The 17,738-nt window shown below is 44.6% G+C and overlaps 2 protein-coding genes across 7 annotated transcripts in view; one reads left to right on the forward strand and one right to left on the reverse strand.

The window, feature by feature from the left end:
* Positions 1 to 17,738, reverse strand: part of NF1 (neurofibromin 1) — a 163,583-nt gene that overhangs the window by 38,107 nt on the left and 107,738 nt on the right. For all 4 annotated transcript variants that reach the window (XM_082201178.1, XM_082201177.1, XM_082201176.1 and 1 more), the window contains 6 exons: positions 8,733 to 9,165; positions 7,684 to 8,024; positions 5,123 to 5,325; positions 3,301 to 3,494; positions 1,903 to 2,043; positions 306 to 585 (listed from right to left, as the gene is read on the reverse strand). In XM_082201178.1, coding sequence (XP_082057304.1) covers positions 306 to 585; positions 1,903 to 2,043; positions 3,301 to 3,494; positions 5,123 to 5,325; positions 7,684 to 8,024; positions 8,733 to 9,165 — 1,592 coding nt within the window. The remainder of the gene's footprint in view (positions 1 to 305; positions 586 to 1,902; positions 2,044 to 3,300; positions 3,495 to 5,122; positions 5,326 to 7,683; positions 8,025 to 8,732; positions 9,166 to 17,738) is intronic.
* Positions 11,625 to 17,738, forward strand: part of EVI2A (ecotropic viral integration site 2A) — a 243,873-nt gene continuing 237,759 nt past the window's right edge. For 2 of the 3 annotated variants that reach the window (XR_014214090.1, XR_014214091.1), the window contains exons 1-2: positions 11,625 to 11,982; positions 14,765 to 16,150. Coding sequence is in view for 1 of the 3 variants with exons in the window: in XM_082201308.1 (XP_082057434.1) it covers positions 14,786 to 15,592 (807 nt within the window). In the remaining 2 variants the exon portion in view is untranslated. Of the gene's footprint in view, positions 11,983 to 14,764; positions 17,059 to 17,738 lie in introns of those variants that run through there. The other variant, XM_082201308.1, reaches the window with a different exon arrangement.

The raw sequence follows: 17,738 nt of genomic DNA on the forward strand, positions 1-17,738 counted from the left end.
TGCTATGTGCAGGCCGGCAGGCCCATGCGCAGCTGAACAGCAGGAGAAGAAAGCACAGTGTTTAGGAGGAAGGCACTCACAATTCCTGCAAGTAGCAGAGAGAGAAATGAAGGGACAACAGAGATGGGACGGAAAGAGGCAGCAGGTAGCTGCTCATCACTGATACAGACATTTGACATACTCAAAATTTATACTGGACCCTGCTAACCCTTTAAATCTCCCCCAAGGCCAGCTGCTAGGAAACAAAGTACAAGTTTAAAGGAGAGATCAACTCAGTCAATAAAACCATCTCGTAAAGGACTTACCACTAAAGTGGAGTTGTGAACAAGTGCACAGAGAATGAATGATGTTGATGACCAGGCCATGGGTGGAAGCTCTAAGGGAAAGAGGACCGGTGGCCACCAACAGAGTAACTACATGGAAGAGGTAGGGGAGGTGTGCAGCCACATCGAGTGAATTGTTAAAGGACAGCATCAGCATGTAACGGGCTAGAATGGCAATATCATCCCACATCAGGTGCTGCTCTAATGTAGGAGTTGGAGACAGACAGGTCTTGTCGATTATTTTGCACATCCTTCCAATTACCTGAAAGGGAGCAACCAGTCACTTTTAGTAAGGAGCGCTCTACGTTCAGAACAACAACAAAAGGTAGCATCACAGTTCGCCTGAGGGACAAGGTGTTCCCAAGGGACGCTTGAGAGAACCGTCAAGAGGGGAAAGGGACAGGGGAACAGAGTCTGAGACTCCCAAAGAAAGAGACATTGTGCTCACCAACAGCTGTTGGTGCATATCCTGACATTTAGGTTTCTTTTCCACTGTTAATCCTACATAGGATTATTTTCAAGTTCCTCCTTGAAACACACCTCTTCCAGGAAGCCTTTGGGCTTAACCTGCTAAGGCATGTACAGATGTACCTGCAACGAGGAACTTTACAGCTGCAAGACTAGTTCTTCCCTGCAACCCCACATTTTCCTTCCTCAACTGACATGCACAGTGGCCAAATCAAGAGTTCTTCCGGCTTTTCCGCCCCCTCGCCCAAATGCTTCAGGCAGGCTATCTGCTTTGCTCTGAATTCTCACCCCACAAAATATCTGCTCTAAATGGCACCAAGGTTTGTTCAGGGCTATGGAAAAGCCTTTCTTCCCCTCATGAAAAAATACTTTAAAAACTGTTCTGATGGATGGCTTTATGACCAATGTTAGGGCCAACCAACCATTGCTGTACTCAAAGGGTAAAAGAGAATCTGAATGCTCTCTACACTATTGTTGGTATTTGTGACACTTTATGGTTTTTTTTAATTGACATGCTTTTAATTATTATTTTGTCTTTGTAAACTGCTTTGAAATTTATTTGGGATGACAAGCAGCACAGAACATGTATATTTAAATAAATAAATAGCACCTTAAGCTTCTACAAGTGGACTACCACTGAAATTAGTGTCAATTCACAACTGTAACAAAACCTACGTGAAACAGCTAGGAAGGATTGTTGCCTTCAGAGTCATGCTTGTGCGCTTCCCAGAACATCTGGCTGACAACAGGCAGGGCTAAATAGATCTCTGGTTTGAACTAGCAGGTCTCATCTTATATTTTAACATTTTAGTGCCATTTCCACCAACGTGAACTGAATACCACACAGGCAACAGTGTTGTGCTGCCTCTGCAGGAATTATCCTGCGCTCTGCCTGCTGCCCCAACAAAGCAGGACAGAGAAGGGAGCTAACCCTTTCCTTCTTTAGGAACTACCTCCCTTATGGTTTGCAGCTTTCTTAGATTACTATAAGGAAGGATGGAGGGCAGGGAGTGATGACTTCACACGACCTTAACATTTCTTTTCAGATGTGGAGAGACAGTGTCAAAACAGTTCACTACGTTTAAACTGGTTAAGGAAGAGAAGAACTTACTTTACTGGAAACCAATTTCACGTTTCCAGATGCCAGAGCTACAGCTGTGTCTGCCATAACCTCTGCTTTGATGGATCCCAATCCCCCTGTGGCACTGGTTTTGATGAAACTGTCCAGCACTACGTCAAGCAGGTCAGTAATCTGTTGTAAAAGACAATAAATCATTTGCATCCGTTAACATAAGAACTTCAGCCGAACCTCACAGGAGGCTCTCCACAAACTGTTTGCCATCCATCCACCGCAATCTTCAACTGGAGGGAGCCCTTTTCCCGTGATGTGTTCTTGCATTTTGATTGTTCTCCCTGGAGAAGGCTGCTGGGTGCCCTTGCAGCTGTCAATTAGACTCCAGGTAACGGCACTTCCCATACTTTTTTAAAAAGGTCTCATGCTGGCATTTTTACTTAGAGCAGTCTTCTTTGACTATCTACCTGTGCAAGCAAGCTGTTGCTCTTTGCGTGTGCTGTGTTAGTTAGTTTGCTTCATTTTAATAATCCATTTATTTATTTTTAAATGGCACTTTTGCATTTACTACTGATCAGGTGACCTGGAAATGCAAGACTTTTAATGGTAAGATACAAATTTTGTCAAACCAACCAACAGGTGATCTTCCTACCCCCAAGTTGGGAATGCTTAGCATATTGCCACCATGGGATCCTTTGGGACAAAGAGTGGGATATAAATTTAAAAAAAAAACAAGGGGGGGGAGACCTGAAGCAATCCAGAGACACAAGGGAACACCAACAGCAGCAAATTGTTAGGAACAAGGAGAGCTGAGCTAAGAGGGAAGAAACAGAGCAAAGGACTCTGAGGAGAAATATTAAGGGAGCTTAAGCAATTCACTGAATTTGATGAAGGCAAGAAGCAAACGAGAGGATCATGGGAGTAGCCTACTTCCAAAGAGTTTGTTCCTGCCTTGACCAGAAGGTGGAGCCTAAACCCATTCTACTAGTCCTGCTGACCAAACGGAAGTAGTATTACAATTTATTACACTATTAAAATAAATGGCTTTCTCAAGACCAGCCACATTTCCATACCTAAGCCAGAATCAAACACGGAAACTGTAAAAAAATCAACCGATTCAACAGATCTCCCTCAACAGTTTCAAACTGGATGCTTACTTTTTTGGAAGATTCTGAATATGACATTTTGAGCCCCTTTCCTTCCAAGGTCCAGCAAAAAATAACAACAGATGTCGCAGAGATGGTTCAAAGATAACAAGAGTTGAATATTTAACATGAATTGCAAACACTTAAGGTAGATGTAAATTTATCTTTATTTGTGACTCTAGCGAGACTGGAAGCGAACCTTCTTGTAATTAATACTTAAGCGACTGTCAAGGACATCGTTACTCCCATGAACACCACAGATAAGATCTGCAACACACAAAAAAGGCAATACCTGGCCCAAGCTCCCCCATATCTTGGCTTGAATGGAAGGGTACATCTGCTTCTCATTTATGGTCATTGTGATGAGCTTATCGAGAATAGCAGTGACTCGCTGGCGTTTGGCATCGTCATTGTGTTTGCAGAAGCGGACCAGATTCAACAACCAGGGGGTCATGTATTCCAGACAGAGGTGTTTCAGTTCAATACCTGAAATAAAATAAATACATATATACATACATATTGTAGTACGTGTGGAGGTCTGAGAGAGGGCGTTTCTCCCTTAGAATAGGCAGAATTCTGTGCAAAAGTTTTCAAGGTTATTATCCTATAACATTGTCCAATGAAGATTACTAGAAAGAAGGAACGGCGTCTGGGATCCAAAGGAGAGTAAATAGTTCTTCGGCATGCTGCCAAAGGTGACTTAGGATGGGTGTTTCTTGAAGTGCATTTTCCCATGCTGCATGGCAAACTAACTTTAAAATGGAGGGGGTTTTCAATAGCAGTTGGAGATGTGGCACTGACGAAAGCTGGCAATTCTGCTGGGGCAAACGGACCCCTTGGAAGTACGGACTAACCCTCTGGAAAATCAGGGGCATACATACCATGATGTATGGACTGGGACCAGAAGGCCTAAACATATATTACATTTCATGTGAAGGGCAACCACATGAGAACTGGTCTATTTAGTCCTACCCGCCCCCCCATCCCATGAAATGCTCTAGAGCCATCACTGCCAAGTCTTTTAAGTACCAGACCTTTTTGTTTACTCAGGCAACTTGTAATTAAGTTGCCTCCTACGGTAGTCTTCATTTATTAGTGGGATGGGTAGGACTTGTCCCTATTGATATATTATTGGATGCCCGTTCTACGTATTTTGCATTGTTCATTGTTTTCAATTACTCTTAATTGGTGTATTTTATCTTGTAAAGTCACTTTGAGGCTTTTTCTGTTGTATAAAGTGATAGAAAAATGTAAACAAACAAACAACAACAACAACAACAATATATAATACACTCAAAGGCAGCCCTTCAAAAGAGGGTTACGGGGCTGGAGACAATAGACTTCAATCTACACATGGTCATTCATACACAAGCAAGGCCAACATCCATGGGCTCAGGAACATCCAACCAGCACGAAAGCTTGCAGTCTAACACTGTATCCCTTTGATGTCATAATCTATGCCCTTGATAAATAAACATCTTATTTTGGCAAGTTAAAAGAGGCTCACTTGAATTCTGCAACATGTGTCCTGGTAACATTGGATTGTATCCAACTGAATTCTATTTAGGGTAGACCATTGAAATGAATGGCATTAAGTTAGCTCTCTCCATTCATTTCAATGGATCTACTCTGAATAGGGCTAATTGTCAGATACAATTCATAGCCCTCTGCTTAATTTCAGAAGAGGCAGCAGACCGCTAGCGTAAAGACAGAGCCGTTTTTAAAAACACACTTTAATGTTGGACAGCAAAGTTTATTTTACAAAATTGGTTCAATCTTCGGGGGGGGGGGAGTTGCTTTTCCCTGTAAGCAAGAAACCAGGAAGACATGGTTGATTACTCAAATAGAATAAACTTGGCTTGGCGTCGTCCTTGACACTCACGGACTCCAGTCTGTATCATAACACTGCCTGGCACCAGATTAGGACAGAGATAAGTCTGTTACACTTGGAAATGGGCACCAATGGACTTGCTATGGGTTGTGCAAAGGAGGAACTTGATCGAAAAAACACTAACCAGGAAACACTTCCATTTATGACTTTGGTAACGGTGCTACCCAAACCCAACACCTTTCCATTGTCAGAACAAGAGCAGAAGGAAAGTGTCTCTACTTACTAGATTTGCTAAATCCGGAAATGCATTCCTCCAAAAACTCTAAGGTGAGGTGGGGCTCATTAGCTGCCAGAGTCTTACTAATAGAGACAATAAAAAGGGTGTTGTTGGCAGGGATACACAGACCTGAAGTTTCCAGTAACTGGCCTTCAATCTTTAAATTAAAGGTACAGGTTAAGGCACAGAGAAGATTATAGGCCGCAGACCTGCAACAAAGAATAAGGGAAGCAGTTAAAAAAAAGAATCTTTCATCAATGGGGACTGAAAAGGCTTTACTCAAAAACACAATTTCATAACACTGAAACCAGGGTTGCTCTCTGGACTATAGCACCGGCTCCATCTACCATGTAAGATTAATCAGTGCAAAACCCCCAAATTGAAATCCCAAGGAAATCTCTCTCTCCCTCTCTCTCTCTCCCTCTCTCTCTCTCTCTCTGTGTGTGTGTGTGTGTGTTTGGGGGGGGGAGAGAACTCAATTAAAATAAATATTTGTTGATCAGTTATATGTGAATCTGTTGGTGAATCAACTAATTAACTCTACAAAAACTGGCATACAAGAAAAAGGGAGATCTACACTTCCTGTAATTCCTTTCTTAGATATTCTAGGGCATAAAAGTCTTTGACTGTTTGGACTTCCTCTGATCACCAGACAGGGCCAGCAGGAAATGATGCCGTATGGGGAAGTACTTCTCCTCTAGCCCTGGAGAGAGTCCAGACTATGGAAGCAGTTCACTGGCCCTAACTCATAAGAAATCAAATAAAAAACTAACCCAGGCATAGGCAACCTCGGCCCTCCATATGTTTTGGAACTACAATTCCCATCATCCCTGACCACTGGCCTGTTAGCTAGGGATCATGGGAGTTGTAGTCCCAAAACATATGGAGGGCCGAGGTTGCCTATGCCTGAACTAGCCTATCCCTAAAACAGGGGTAGCGGGGGGACGGACCTCTGGTCTGTGAGCCAATATTGGCCTACTGGGGGTTCCAATTTGGCCTACAAGGCCATTTCCCACTTGCTGGCTGTCAAGTGACACCACCTGATGGTTGGAGGTTCAATCCTGCTTGGTTCACTTGCATGCACAGTTCCGCCCTTAGAGAAGTAGTGCACACAGCCAATCTCTACAGGCAGCAGGAATGAACAAACACACACCAGTTGATGTGCAGAGAGTTCAATCCTTCTTGGATTGGGAACGGGAGCTCCCTCATACACCAAATCCCTGCAGAAAAAAGGATTACGGTTTCAATTTCTTATCTGCTCTTTGCCACAAGATTCCAGGGCAGGTTACAGAAATTTAAAAATGTGATATTAAGAACAGTTTAAAACAAACAAAACTGGTGTGCTTTGTCACTGAAGGCTTTGTCACTATCTCCCGCCTACAGTGGACCAACTTGTGACAGGGTGGTAGGAATGTTCACCAGCTTGGGTTGTCATTCCCTTGACAGGAATGCTCTGTCCTTGGTGATACAATGTCCAGACCCCAGATGTGGAATCCGCTGCATCAAGATAAGCTCATGGAACCCTGATTATAAAGCTATAAGGATGTTTGTTCCACATCCTTTCTTCCTTGAAGGAAGTGGGGGATTTGATTGCAACAATGTCTAAGTTAGGGGAAAATGAGACTGTCCATACCGCTGTGGGTGCAGATGCACCATCACTTTCACCAAGAGCTTGGTAAATATGCGACAGGCAAAGGAAAGGTCAGCTATGTTGACAACATGAAGTTGCCTTTATTCATGGCTTCCAGGATCAACTCTAGTGTTTCCATCATGAGTGAGTATCCCTTCATGCACTGGTTCAGCCACTTTAAATCCAGAGTGGTTCTGAGGCTGTTGGGGTATTTTGGGGGGGGAGGGGGGTGTTGATGAAAAAATTAAGTGAACCCCAGATCAAGCTGTTTTCCACATGGTATCCTTTTCTGCTAACCCTGTTTGGTTACCAGAGAATATCTTTCTAATCCGTTGAAGATTAGTCTGCCTGGGGACCTCCAGAGAACACAATTAAAGAAGAGAGCACATTTTGTTTCTAGATAGTGTATGGGTTGCCTTGGGCATGTCCTTAAAAGAGGCCTTCCCCCCGTGAATGAACGAGAGAGAATGGGGAATGCCTCTTCCAAGATGGTGCTTGCCACACACAGTTTTCAGAAGTAGTTGCAATTAAGAAATGTTTAAAACTCGCCAACCAATGAATCAAGAACTTCTTCTTAGTCTATTAAAATACTTCACAAGTCAATCGGTCGACACCTCAATGGCTTGAAAAATGATATAAGTGTATATATGAATCCTAAACATTTGTACTGTATAGCATTAAGCTTCAGTAAATGCACTTACTTTTACATAACGGCCGCAACTGAGACAATCAGGCTTCAACACAAACCAAGGCAAGCAAAGAGTTCTGAATGTAAAGGTGATCCACAATAGGGGAGAACCCTGGCTGCATATACAACACACCGGCTAAATTGTAGCCGGTATGCTTCAAAGCAGGATGTAAGGAGAAAAGGCCAATAACACCCTTAAAGAAACTGGTCCCTGTTACAAAGTTTCAGTTGAAATTATGAGATCCATACCGTAAGCTTGGGTCTGAGCTCCCTAGATTGAGCAACGCGATATTCAGCAGTGTCCCAGGCACATCCTTTGGGCGGATTTTTGTATGCTGCGGTATGGAGTCGGGCTGCGATAGCTCCCACCGCGTCCGTATGTGAATGATGGACTGGACGATGGCATCACACTCCTGGTGCATGAAAGTGAGAGGCGTGCCTTGGTTGGCGATGGTTAAGGTGAACTGGTTTTCATCCACAAGGCAGATTTCTTCTATTTCAGAGGCATAGTAAATGTCATTCAAAAACACCGTCTGTCCCAGGACCCTTGTGCGCTCCGCTGAAGTTACTTGGACAGCTGTAGAACCAACCTATGGGAAGGTATTTAGTTTGTACAAGGAAAACATGGTCAACGCACTCCTCCCCCCCCAAAAAAAACCCCCAGTTATGTTACCTCCTTTTAAAAAGAGTAAGGGGTTTCATTAGTTAACAGTAAGATCAATTTATTCTTTATGTGCCATTTCCAAAAAGGATGGCAAGCAATCTCTATGGGAGTATGTGTATTAATTAGGTACAAGAATCCTAACCACCCTGAAATCGGGTTCTTCTCAAGGAGTCAAGCTATTTAGCAGGAGAAAGCTGTATGAACTGGTTACTTTGGAACAGAAAATGGTTGACTAGCAAGCTAACATTTCTCCTGGTTGACTTCTAGCAAGTGGTCAGTCACTTTGGGAGAGATGGTGAGAGACAGAGATAAAATCTGTTATTGATCAGGAAATCTTGGTCACAGCAAGGCAAGCAGTCTTGTGCGTGGCTGTGTATGAATAAAGCTTTCAATAAAGCAGAATTTGTTTACAACTGCATACAATTGTACAGCTAACCTTAATAAACCCCAACTCCCATCAGCCCCAGCCAGCACAACCAGTGGTCAGGGATGATGGAAGTAGATGTCCCACAACATCTGGAGGGCCATGCAATGCTCTGCACTTGCTCATTTTAAATGGAGAATCCACACTGCCCAAATGTATATATGGCACAATTCCCTAAGGGCAAAGACCACAGAGTTGCATGAGACTCACTTTAATAGAAACTTTGGTGTCTTTGTGGGCCAGCTTGAGCGCATTGTGGAAAACCTTCAGGTCTTCTTCCAAGGCCAAAGTGGCCGCCGGGAGCTTCTGCTGCTCATGCTCTATGTGTTCAGCCAGCTTCCCAGGCGAGTCAATGAAGATGAGTCTCTTGCTGCCTTTGAGGCCTGTCAGAAGCCTCTCATGGTATTTTGTGTACTCCCTCACCCACGAGTTGCAGTTATAGATGAAAACAGCGGTGACGTTTTCGTAAGCGAGTCCCGGGAAAACAACAAACCACTTGGAGAGGAAGTCCGTTTTGAACCGATTGCTGGGGCCGGCGTGAGTGAGGTCCACCACAATCTCATATGGCTTAGCGTAGTATGGCTTCAAAGTTAGCAAGACGTGGTATATCAGCAGATCACCATTTATCTGGCCGGTCTTGAACCTAGAAAGGAAAAATAAATAGCTGAGAGGGGGGAAATGTTAGGGTGCAGCTTGGCTTGCGTCTTCAGCAACAGCAATAAAAAAAGAGTATGAGAGAGAGATTACCCCTTTCCCCTAATGGAAAACAGGAACACAGTAGAATTAGCTCCAGGATGACTTTGCTGGCAAGGGACAAACAGCAGTGATTAGAATTTAGTCTTTGCTCATCTGTCATGTTAGAGACAAGAAGGAATTTTAAAGAACGGAAGAAATAACACTGAAATTTTCATCTCCTCTTGAGGAAGAGGCCACAATAAATGCAATTATTATAGACAGAGCTGGTGCTATACTAAAGGCAAATCTGGGGAGATGCGGATGGCCCAGGAGGGCCATAATTATTTCACCACATATCTGAAATTTTTTGGGGGGGGCTCCTTCTACTAGGGGCCGGGAAGGAGAAATAATGTGACCATATGAGATCTGAAGATGTCGTCCTGTGGAGCAGGAGTTGTGCCCTCCAGATGTTGTAGACAACAACTCCCCATGTTGTTTGTGGGCTGCTGGGCACTGTGGCCCTCCAACACCCAGAGGGCACCAGGTTGGGGAAGGCTTTAATATATGAACGTGAATCACCGGTGTTTGGAAACAGACATTTCACATGGATGTATTTCGTCAGAGTTGCGATTGCGTGCAGCTCCTTGTAGGAAACTGTAGTCTGATTAAACCAAAGTTTGCATTCACGCACTGTATGGCTCAGCCTTGAGGACTGATTCAGACATTCAAATGAGGCAGGAACTGTTGAAACAGCGCACATGACATGCAAAAATACTGATGACCTTCATTATAGTCTTCCACATTGCATGCACCTTGTTGCAGGAGATACACACATCTATGCTTTTCATCAGGGATGGAGAACCTCAAGTCCACGGTACAAGTGTGGCCCTCAAGGTTTCTCTATCTGGCCCTTGGGACTCTCCCAAGGCCACCCCCCTCACTGGTCCTGCTCTGAGGCCCCTTGGGTGCTTTAGCCTGGCTGGAATGTGTCCCTGACCTATGATAGTTGTGAGGGTGAAGAAACCTCTGGCTCTTGAGTGGCTGAATGATGGTAAGAATCACATCTACTGCTCCACTCACTTTCCCCTCTGCTCCATCATCACCAGAAACCAGAAGGCTGCCCATAAGGCATGGTGGCTCTCAGTCTGAAAAAGTCTCCTCATCTGGCACTGGATTTTGCTGGATTACAATTCCCATCATCCCTGACCACCGGGCCATGCTGTCTGGGGCTGATCAGAGTTGAAAGCCAACAACATCTGGAGGACCACAGGTCTCCCACCCTTGCTCATAAATGTGAGTTGCTTTTTGGTCCTTGAACACCATCACTATGAGAAGCCTATGGTGCACAAACATCTGGAACTGCCCCATAGGACCTTCCCCAACTCCAAAAACATTCCTTTCAAAAAGCACAGTGACAGATAAATTTCCAAACCTCTCAACTGGAAAAGCCGCAAAAGGGAGTAATAGCACATCAATTACTTTGAAATTGGCCTTCCCACTTAAAGGCACTCTTAAACTTTTCCTCTATAAAAACAAACCAGCAACCATATCTCAGCAAGGATTCTTCATCAAACCCCGATTTATTTGCTTTCCCTAAACTTTCAAATTACACCCGCGCTGAAACACGAAAACGAGGTCATTTATTAGAGCAGTGCTGCCCTAATTAAGCAAGTACTGGCATTTCCATTACAAGCCCGCCATTTGATGGGATTATAATTCAGATGTTTCATTTGCCAAGAGCTGAAACGTGGCATCCTGCTGCTTAATTGGATGTGTCTCAGAGCGCTCAAATGAATAGCAGGAGATGAAGGGACAGGAGTGGAGGCATTTAGATGCTTTCAGGACACCAAACAAGCCCATGTAAAGCAGTCGTACACTTAATTAAAAGCTTTGCTGTTGTTTCAGGAGGAAAAGTCGTTCCAGCAGAGAACGTCTTAAAATGCCGAGCGCGATAGATGTATATGCTGCAGATATTACTCAATGAATCTAATTCCTTAGGGAGGCGTAACAGGTACACTAATCCTGAAGCAGTGGAAGATCACCACCATTATTTGTTCAACTGTCCTGTGTACAAACGGCTAGAATGAAGCGCTTAGCCCAAAGGATGAACTCTCTGTAGTTTTACGAAATATAATGAGGAAATTGTGGCCCTCCAGGTGTTGCTTGGCCAAACCTCCCACCAGATTTAGCCAGCTAAAAAAAGTAATTACCCTACAGGCAATTAAAATAAATGTGAAAGCAGCCCTGGAAAGAAACACACACCGATAATTTACATGGAAGTCTGAGTGTCAGATAGATCTCAATAAACTGTACAGCGAATCTTTGCCTCCATACTCAAGAGTTGACTCAACACACAGGCTCTAGGAGCCTGCAATAAATCAACTTCCCCACCAAATCGATTTACATAAAAAGAAAAGGGAAAAAGATGACCGTGGCAGTGTACTCAGCTGCTTGGAGAAACAGACTTGCCTTAAAGCAAATGCTTTATCCGTCAATCTGGAGGTCTAATTTAGGCAAGATGGTGGTTCTCCCTCCCTCCCTCTTAACACGTCACGGGGTACTTACACCAGAAAGGAAATGTGTCATCTCTGTGGTTTAGTTCTCTAAATGGAGAACTAAACACCATGTTTCAGAGGCACATTCACTTTCAATGCATAAAAACATCCCCACCTTCTAGACTCCAGAATCTAGAGTTTGCCACTGTAAGGCAGACAAATATTGAGGTGCGGTTAGCTAGCGAATCACAGACCTCCCAAGTCACACCCTTCGCTGACCTCTCCTCCAGGTAAGTGTATGTCTACCTTTTATACTTGGTTCTGTTTCTATCTTTCCTCGCAGCAGGTCCCAGATTGAGGTTTCCAGTACCAAGAAGTCAAACTAACTTGTTCTGATGAGCCTTAGGCAGCAAAGCAGGAAACTTACTGAAGAAAGCGAGGGCCTGGTGCTAACTGAACCGCAAATGTTATTTATGTAACAGAGGAGGGAAGGCATTCTTGTAGGAGAGAAAGACAATTAGAAACCTGTCAAGGTGCTTACAGAAAGCCCAGCACACTGTTTTCTAACAAAACAGCCACTTTGCCAGAGTGAGCTTAGGTGGAGAAAGAGCCCTTAATGGTCAGTTCCTTTGCTCTTGTCTGTTTAAGTGAAATCCTCAACAGCAACCATCAGCTACTACAATTAACAGTGAGTGCTTTGTGCTGGCAGTGGAGGCACATAAGGCAGCATTGTAGTCGTTGTGGTGTGGCAATGGTGGGCATCCGAGGATGCTTTCAGTTTCGTATGACTGGCACCATCCAGGCAGGACAATCTAAAAACAACAAGAATATCTGAAAGGTTGGGGGCATGGAAGGAAGCCTCAAGTACCACCAGTGTCATGTGTACTCTGGGCATGAAAAACAAAAACCCAAGTTTTGCACAAGGAAGAAAAGGGGCGGATGTACATCTATTGTAAATTTTTAATCTGGAGTCCCTGCCCTCCCTTTGTGGGAGGGAATACCAAAGACTGAGGCAGTAACGCCTCTTAATACCAGTTTCCAGAAACCAGAGGAGGAGAGGGTGTTCCTGGGCTTGGGTCCTGCTTGCAGGTTTCCCCCAGGCATCTGGTAAGCCACTGTGGGAACAGGATATTAGACTACATGGGTCATTGGCTCCTAGCTTGTGTCTGGTTCAACACACAGCCAGAGAGTGCAGAAAGAGCTGGTCAAGCAAACAGAGGGCTAGAGATGAACACAGACTGGAGGTTGTCTTCTACCATTTGATGCTGATACATCATTTGATGCTGATACATAGGAGGTGCTGTAGTTCAGCAGGACACCACAGACTCTGTGTGCACAAGGTCCCAGGGTTAGTTCCTGGCATGTCCAGTAAAAGGAATTTGGGAAGCAGGGCTAGGAAAAACCTCCACCTGAACCCTTGGAGGGCCACTGCCAGGCAAGGTAAACAATGCTTGGGCTAGGTCAGGGGTACCCAAACTTTTTTCAAAGAGGGCCAGATTTGATTAAGTGAACATGCATGAGGGCCGACCAAAGTTGTTGCACTTTTTTTTTTTTTTACAATTTCCCCCACTTCAGGTATAGGGGATGTGGGTGGCGCTATGGGTTAAACCACAGAGCCTTGGACTTGCCGACCAGAAAACCAGCGGTTTGAATCCCCGCGACGGGGTGAGCTCCCATTGCTCGGTCCCAGCTCCTGCCAACCTAGCAGATCGAAAGCACATCAAAGTGCAGGCAGATAAATAGGTACCGCTCCGGCGGGAAGGTAAACGGCGTTTCCGTGAGCTGCTCTGGTTCGCCAGAAGCGGCTTAGTCATGCTGGCCACATGACCCGGAAGCTGTATGCCGGTTCCCTTGGCCAATAAAGTGAGATGAGCACCGCAACCCCAGAGGCGGCCACAACTGGACCTAATGGTCAGGGATCCCTTTATCTTTACCTTACCACTTCAGGTGGAGGAGGGTTGTAGTTTTCAATGGGATCTCTCACTAAAATTCTCTTCCTGCAGCATGCAAAGTTAGCACAAGGTGCATGGAAGGAAAACTCTCCCAATGTGGGTTAGATCTGCAATCTATTGTTATATGATGTGTCCTTTTTTACATGTGAACTGGCTTTATGGACTCATGGGACACCCAATTCCACGGTGGATGTCCAATTTTTGAACTGGGCACCTACAGATCTACAGGATGCACACAGCCCCCTCTCTCCAAAACATTTCATACAAAGGAAGCACCATGCAGGCATCAAAACAATAGGATGCCCCTTCACTGACTGCCGAAGGAACATGTTATATTAGATGAGTAATGTAGCTCTCAAAATGAACTGCTGAAGAGTTGCTTTTGTGCTCTTCTTTATATGTACAGATTGCCTGGGGCTCTTTGTTCATGATCACAGGAACATGAGGGCGTTGTCCTTTTGTTTTGCTGGAAAGCACTGGTGTATCTGAAGGTTACCAGAGATATAGCAAAGGCACTAAAAAAACTTCTCAAAGAGTCTACCTTCTGAAGGACTTTTTCATGAAAAAATGATACATTTTGGTTGTGCTGTATAACTAAAACCTCCTCTATTACTTTTCTGCACGGCACTGATGGCTTGTGGAAGAATCTTTCGCAGAAGCAGTTTAAGTTTCAGCACAGATGGGAAAACAGCCATGACATTTATCCCTTCCAATTTTAACAGAACAGAAGATGCTATAAATAACCAAAAGAGAAACTATATTTTTCTTAATATCTATGAGGCTTGAGAACATGAATTATGAGCAATCAACCTTCAATCTGTGTTTAGTTTATAAGATGAAAGCCATTATACCTTAGACCCAAAGTCAGATTAAGCTTTAATCCATAATAACAAGCTATACGGGGCTTGTTGATTTTTATTATGCTTTTATAGTGTGGTGTTTATCTGCTTTAAAACCTAGGGATGTGGTAATTAGAAACGAATAAGCAAACCATGCCACAACACAATTCAAACATGATAATATTTAAGTTCTCCTTTAGGAAAAACCTCTCTGACAACTGAAACAAGTGTTTCTGTGGGTGCAAAACAAACTCAACCCTGTCACTTTATTATTCTTGCAGGCAGCAAACGTCCCCATAAACATGAAACTGATGGGCAACTCTCACATGGATTTGGGTTTCCTTTGGTGGGCCAGCTTGCTATTTCACATAGAAGTAAGAGCGGACACTACCACAGCTGTTTTGACGACAACAGAAACTCCCACCATCCCTACAACTCAAACCCCAACACACACCAGTGGGGCTCTTACAACATTGCCTCTGGGGGAGACGTCTACTTATACAACACAGATAAGCACCTTCCAATCGACATCCACAATGCAGCCAACATCCTTAGGGCAAGCGTCCACCTCTCAGTCCTCACCAGAGACATCAACTGCCCCGCAAATGCCCTCAACGCTTGCACCAGAAGTGCCCCCATCTCCCTACACCGTTACTGGTACAGATCAAGAACTTGCAACTCCTAGTCAGGATCAAATGAAAGCTGAACTCTGCGAAGAGAACAGCAAAAGGCTGATACTGATTTGCCTCATCATCATCGGGGTGCTTATCTTCATTTGTGTATGTCTACTCGTGGCTACTGTTGCAATGGCAAACAAACTCTCCTATATGAAGAAAAGGCTGGCAAGCAAGCGCCCCCTCAGGAGCAATGGCGATTTCCTCACCACAAATAGCTTGTGGCCAGCTGGATTAGAAACGTTGCAGAGGATGACCAACGAGGCAGCAGCAGCAGAGCTGATGGCACAAAGAACGGGGTCGGAGAGAACAAAAGCGGGACAAGGGAAAACTGGCGAAGAAGCCAGCAAGAAACTAGCGAGTGAACTGTCAGACAGGCAGAAGTTCAAGGAGGTGTCGGCAAAGCCACCCAGCAGCACCACAACCATCATTTAGATTCAAGCATCATGCGGACACCCAAAAAAGGTTGGGGGGGGAGAGAGAACTTGAAGGCTATGCGCCACCACTGCAGAGGCATTGGGTTTCCGGGCGGTAATGAACTTTCCAGGTTGGAATGCCATAGCGAGCTATTACCAGAGAGGTAATTGTCCACGATGCTTCAGAAATCAAGCAGTCCGCAGCTCCTGAAATGTGGGCGACTTGTTTTAAGAAAATTCAGATGCTACACATGCAAGGATGCAGGTGAAAAACTGAGCAGATGCGAGGCTGGAAGGGGAAATGTCCCCTTGGCACCCACACCGAACAACCAGGATGGCTGAGAGGCGGAGCCAGTCTTTGCGAGGAAAGCCTTCCACAAATGTATGCATCATATCCCTGCTCGTTTCCCTTACATTAGAACACTGGGTCTCAGCACAGGAAAGCAATGCCACGGAGGGGTTGCAAGCTCTTACCTGCTTGCTTCCTCCCCCTGTCCCAAGCTACCTGGGTGCATCCTGACTGGACTAATACAGTGGTACCTTGGGTTAGATACACTTCAGGTTACATACGCTTCAGGTTACAGACTCCGCTAACCCAGAAACAGTGCTTCAGGTTAAGAACTTTGCTTCAGGATGAGAACAGAAATCGTGCTCCGGTGGCGCGGCAGCAGCAGGAGCCCCCATTAGCTAAAGCGGTGCTTCAGGTTAAGAACAGTTTCAGGTTAAGTACAGACCTCCAGAACGAATTAAGTACTTAACCTGAGGTACCACTGTACAGCAGAATGCCTCCACCAGCTGTTCATGTCTAAGACTGCAAGAGGCTTGTGTAACTCCTCATCCCCCAAGCCTCTGATTCTGTGCAACTACATGAGCGCCACCTCCCTCCCAATTCTCTGTGTTGATCTTTATTTAATACCTGTGTACCAACAAGAGAGAGACAAGGAAAAAATCCCAGATCAATCACCCCTCCTTTGTTTAGTCAAGTGCTTGGGAGGAACCTGATCAGGGCTAGCAAAATGCCAAGTTTCTTGCTTGTGGCAGAATGTCTACGTCGTACTTCCTGTCCCCATCCCTTAATGCGGGAGCCAATATACCAGGAATTCTCCTCTGTTAGGTTGATTTAAACGACCTGATTACAATCAAGGTCTGTTCTCAACTTCTGTAATATTGTTCCTTGTAAGTAATGAAAAATAAAGCAGGCTTCTTGGGGTTTCCTTTTACGGAAGTGGGGAGTGGGGTGCTGTTTCTTTTTAAAACAGGGCCACAGTTAAGTTTTCAGCAATAAAATGTTTGCAGGAGATTGTGGAACAGCCGATGTCAATACATACTAGATTGCTAAATGCAATGTTCTTGCAGAATACTCAGTTTGTTCAGAGTAAAGGTTTTTGCCTTTCCTGGATTTCTTTATGCATGAGCCTGAAGATGAAACCTCAATTTCCTGACATACGAAGTATAACAGCTGAGCAATAAATTCACCGCACACAATCCCAAAGTCACCAGTAATTATTATTTGTGAATCTGGAACCTGGGGGAGCTGAGTATATGAACTCAATTTCAAAAGCCATCGTCCCCAAGACTGATGAGCCTTAGAACACATCCTTCCAAACTTTGTTCTGGCTCGAATTAGAGGGCATCAGTGAGACATGGATAAGGAATGGTGAGATTGGATAAGGAATTTCCTGCTTTCGTTTATCTTTTATTTATTTTTAAGGGAAATCCTTTCCTTAAAAGTTGATATTGGCAGAAGGTTAAGATGGGATACATGGTGAATCACTGGGTGATCTGCAGTAGATTGACCAGGGTTTTGGAATCCCAACTGCATATGCAGATCGAAGCATACGGCTGATGGAGTGCCATTAGCTGATCTCTCCAAACCACAGTTTTGCAGCTCTTGTTTTACAGCTGGCTCCAACTGGTGAATCTTGGGGTATGAGAAGGTGTTGATGGAGACATTTATTATTCTGAATACCAGTTGCTGGAAATTGCAGGAGGGGCGAGCATTCTGGTGCTCAGGTTAACTGGTTAACTGCTGCGAGAACAGGAAGCTAGACTAGATGGGCCGCTGGCCTGATCCAGTAGGGTTCTTCTTATGTTTAATCCCCTTATGTGGCAACACAGAATTGGGAACAACGCCTGCTGAAAGCAAGCAGCAGAACAGGAAAGGA

Source organism: Podarcis vaucheri (assembly GCF_965113315.1).
Source record: "Podarcis vaucheri genome assembly, chromosome: 15".
In the NCBI taxonomy this organism is placed as follows: Eukaryota; Metazoa; Chordata; class Lepidosauria; order Squamata; family Lacertidae; genus Podarcis; species Podarcis vaucheri.